The 2,450-nt window shown below is 48.6% G+C and overlaps 1 protein-coding gene across 1 annotated transcript in view; it reads left to right on the top strand.

Moving 5' to 3' along the window:
* Positions 1 to 2,450, top strand: part of LOC101849239 (monocarboxylate transporter 3) — a gene marked incomplete in the record, with an annotated part of 18,380 nt that overhangs the window by 8,016 nt on the left and 7,914 nt on the right. The window contains 2 exon segments of the mRNA XM_005107811.3: positions 322 to 519; positions 2,159 to 2,427. Coding sequence (XP_005107868.2) covers positions 2,223 to 2,427 — 205 coding nt within the window.

The following is a 2,450-nucleotide window of genomic DNA, read 5'->3' as shown; positions in this document are numbered from 1 at the left end:
ACATGTGTCTGCCACGGCAGGAAAGGGTTAATGACTGGACATGTGTCTGCCACGGCAGGAAAGGGTTAATGACTGGACATGTGTCTGCCACGGCAGGAAAGGGTTAATGACTGGACATGTGTCCACCACGGCAGGAAAGGGTTAATGACTGGACAGATGTCCACCACGGCAGGAAAGGGTTAATGATTGTCTGGTCGGTACCTAGTTGGACTGTACCTGGCTGGACTTGGACTGGCCGGACCGTGAACGGTCTGTCCAGATAGGCTGATAAGGCCAAGGTTGTGTCCAGTATTTTGATTTCTTTATCTTCCTTCCCGCCAGCTGATGTCCGAACTTTGACCGTGGTCATCGTCATGTCACTCTGACCGGGCCCGCGGCACGTGCTGGGGGAGGAAGGAAGGAAGAAGAAGGAAGAAGAAGGAAGAAGAAGAAGGAATAAACCAGTGTGACTTTGGTGTGTAGAGATATCTTTCTGGATGCTGTCTCTGTGTGTGCGGTAGTACAGATTCCTTGTGCAAGGTTTGTGTCGTTTTTGGACCACAATCGATCACCCTGTGACAGACATCGGCAATCATGGTTCTCCTTTCATTCCTTTGCTCGGATGCTCTTAAAACAGCTACGTTTCCCTGATCTTTCCCCATTATCCATTTGTTTAGGTTTCCTAAGTAGGTTGCTCTGGGCCTACCCCTGCCTCGTTTGCCTTCAATTTTGCCAGTGAGAACTAGATGTCCGAGACCTTTTATGTCTATTCAGATACCCCAAAACTGCATTTGTCGTTTCCTGGTTGTTTTTAACAGTGAGCGCCCCACGTAGGCTTCATCAAGCACTCCCTCATTTAATTTCTTTTCCTTCCACGATATTCTCAGCAGTCTCCTAAGAAACCACCTGTCTGTTGCTTCTATTTTATTTTCACTGTCTTTAGTGATTGTCCAGCATTCACAGCCATTTATAGAAGGGTTGACCATACACAGCATTTCTGAACTTTCATTTTGGTGGTCATTGAGATGTTTACTCGGCAGTGGAAGCACACAGAATGTCGAGTTAACATCTATCTCCTGACTGTGTCAGAACCACGGCGTCTGCGGTGTAGCGGGTAAGCGTTTCTCAGTCGTACTCAGAAGACGTAGCTTCGATTGCCTTGTGGGGAAACAAAGCACATTTCGCCAATTCGCTTCTCCACCCGTTTCTTTCTAGATCAGGGTGACCCTTCCTCTTATCAACTTGGACTTTAGAACATTTCTCCCAACGTTATTGCTACCCTTCCAGTTCACCTGAAAATATTCCTTCCCCTCTTTCCCCGTTCTCTACCCCCCCCCCCCCCAAGCTCCTCTCCCCCGACTAGTGCTAATGGTAACACCGTGACAACCTTCGTTCCTCTGTTCCTGTATTAGAAACTATTGTTCCCATCATTCACCTCCTCCTCCTCCTCCTCCTCCTCCTCCTCATCATCATCATCATCATCCTCATCCTCATCATCATCATCATCATCCGGTGCCTTGCCGACTGGCACTTCTCTCTGTCTTGCGTTGCAACGATGGTGTCAGCTGTTCTTGCTGCTCCCAGCCATGTTGTCGATTTGTCCTGTATCTTTTCCCTCTGTCTGCCTCTGCCTCTCTTTCCATCAAACTTGCCCGTTGTTACTAATTTCCCTGTGCTTCTTTCCGAATTGTGTGCCAATGAAATTTGCCTGTTGCTTTCGGATATATTCGTCATAAGCTGTCGTCTGCAATTTGCCGCAGCCACTTCTTCGTTTTTTTTCTAGCTGTCCATGGTATACGTAGCATGGGTCTTATGAACCACAGCTCTGTCGCTACAATTGTTCTTTCCAGCTGTTTATTGACTGTCCATGCTTCGCACCCGTATAATAGGATTGGCTCAATGTAACTTTTAAGTACTCTTTTTCTTGTTTCCAGTGACATATTGACGTTTGTGAGTACATGTATCTGTTGCATATTGTGGAGGATTGCTTTTGCTTGGCAAATGCAGCTTTTAATTTCGGTGTGACATCTCCCATCTGATGATATGATGGTCCTCAAATATTTAAAATGTTGTACTTGCTTGAGGGTGGTATCATTGATTTTGATATTGCAGGTTGGGGATGGAGTTCCCTTTTTCTACCTACCCACAAACTAATTGTCCTCCTATTTCTCCCTCCCAGCTCCCCCCAGACGCTCAGCACCAATGCCCCCTCAGTGACAGTGAGAGAGGTGAGGTGAGCCGTGATGGCGTCAGCGGAAGTGGGCGTGGCCCCGGACGGTGGGTGGGGGTGGGCGGTGGCTGTGGGCGGGTTCTTCGTCTCCTTCTTCCTGGATGGCCTTGAGTACAGCTACGGCGTGCTGCTGCCACACCTGAGGGCGGAGTTCAAGGCCGACATGTCGCTGCTCACCTTTACTGGAGGTCTGCTTACGGGCGTCTGTCTGGGCATGGGTACGTCACTCACTCTCTCTCTC

This window comes from Aplysia californica, unplaced genomic scaffold (assembly GCF_000002075.1).
Source record: "Aplysia californica isolate F4 #8 unplaced genomic scaffold, AplCal3.0 scaffold00633, whole genome shotgun sequence".
NCBI classification, from domain to species: Eukaryota; Metazoa; Mollusca; class Gastropoda; order Aplysiida; family Aplysiidae; genus Aplysia; species Aplysia californica.
The sequence above is the reverse complement of the archived record's forward strand: the minus strand, read 5'-3'. Positions and strand labels throughout refer to the sequence as shown.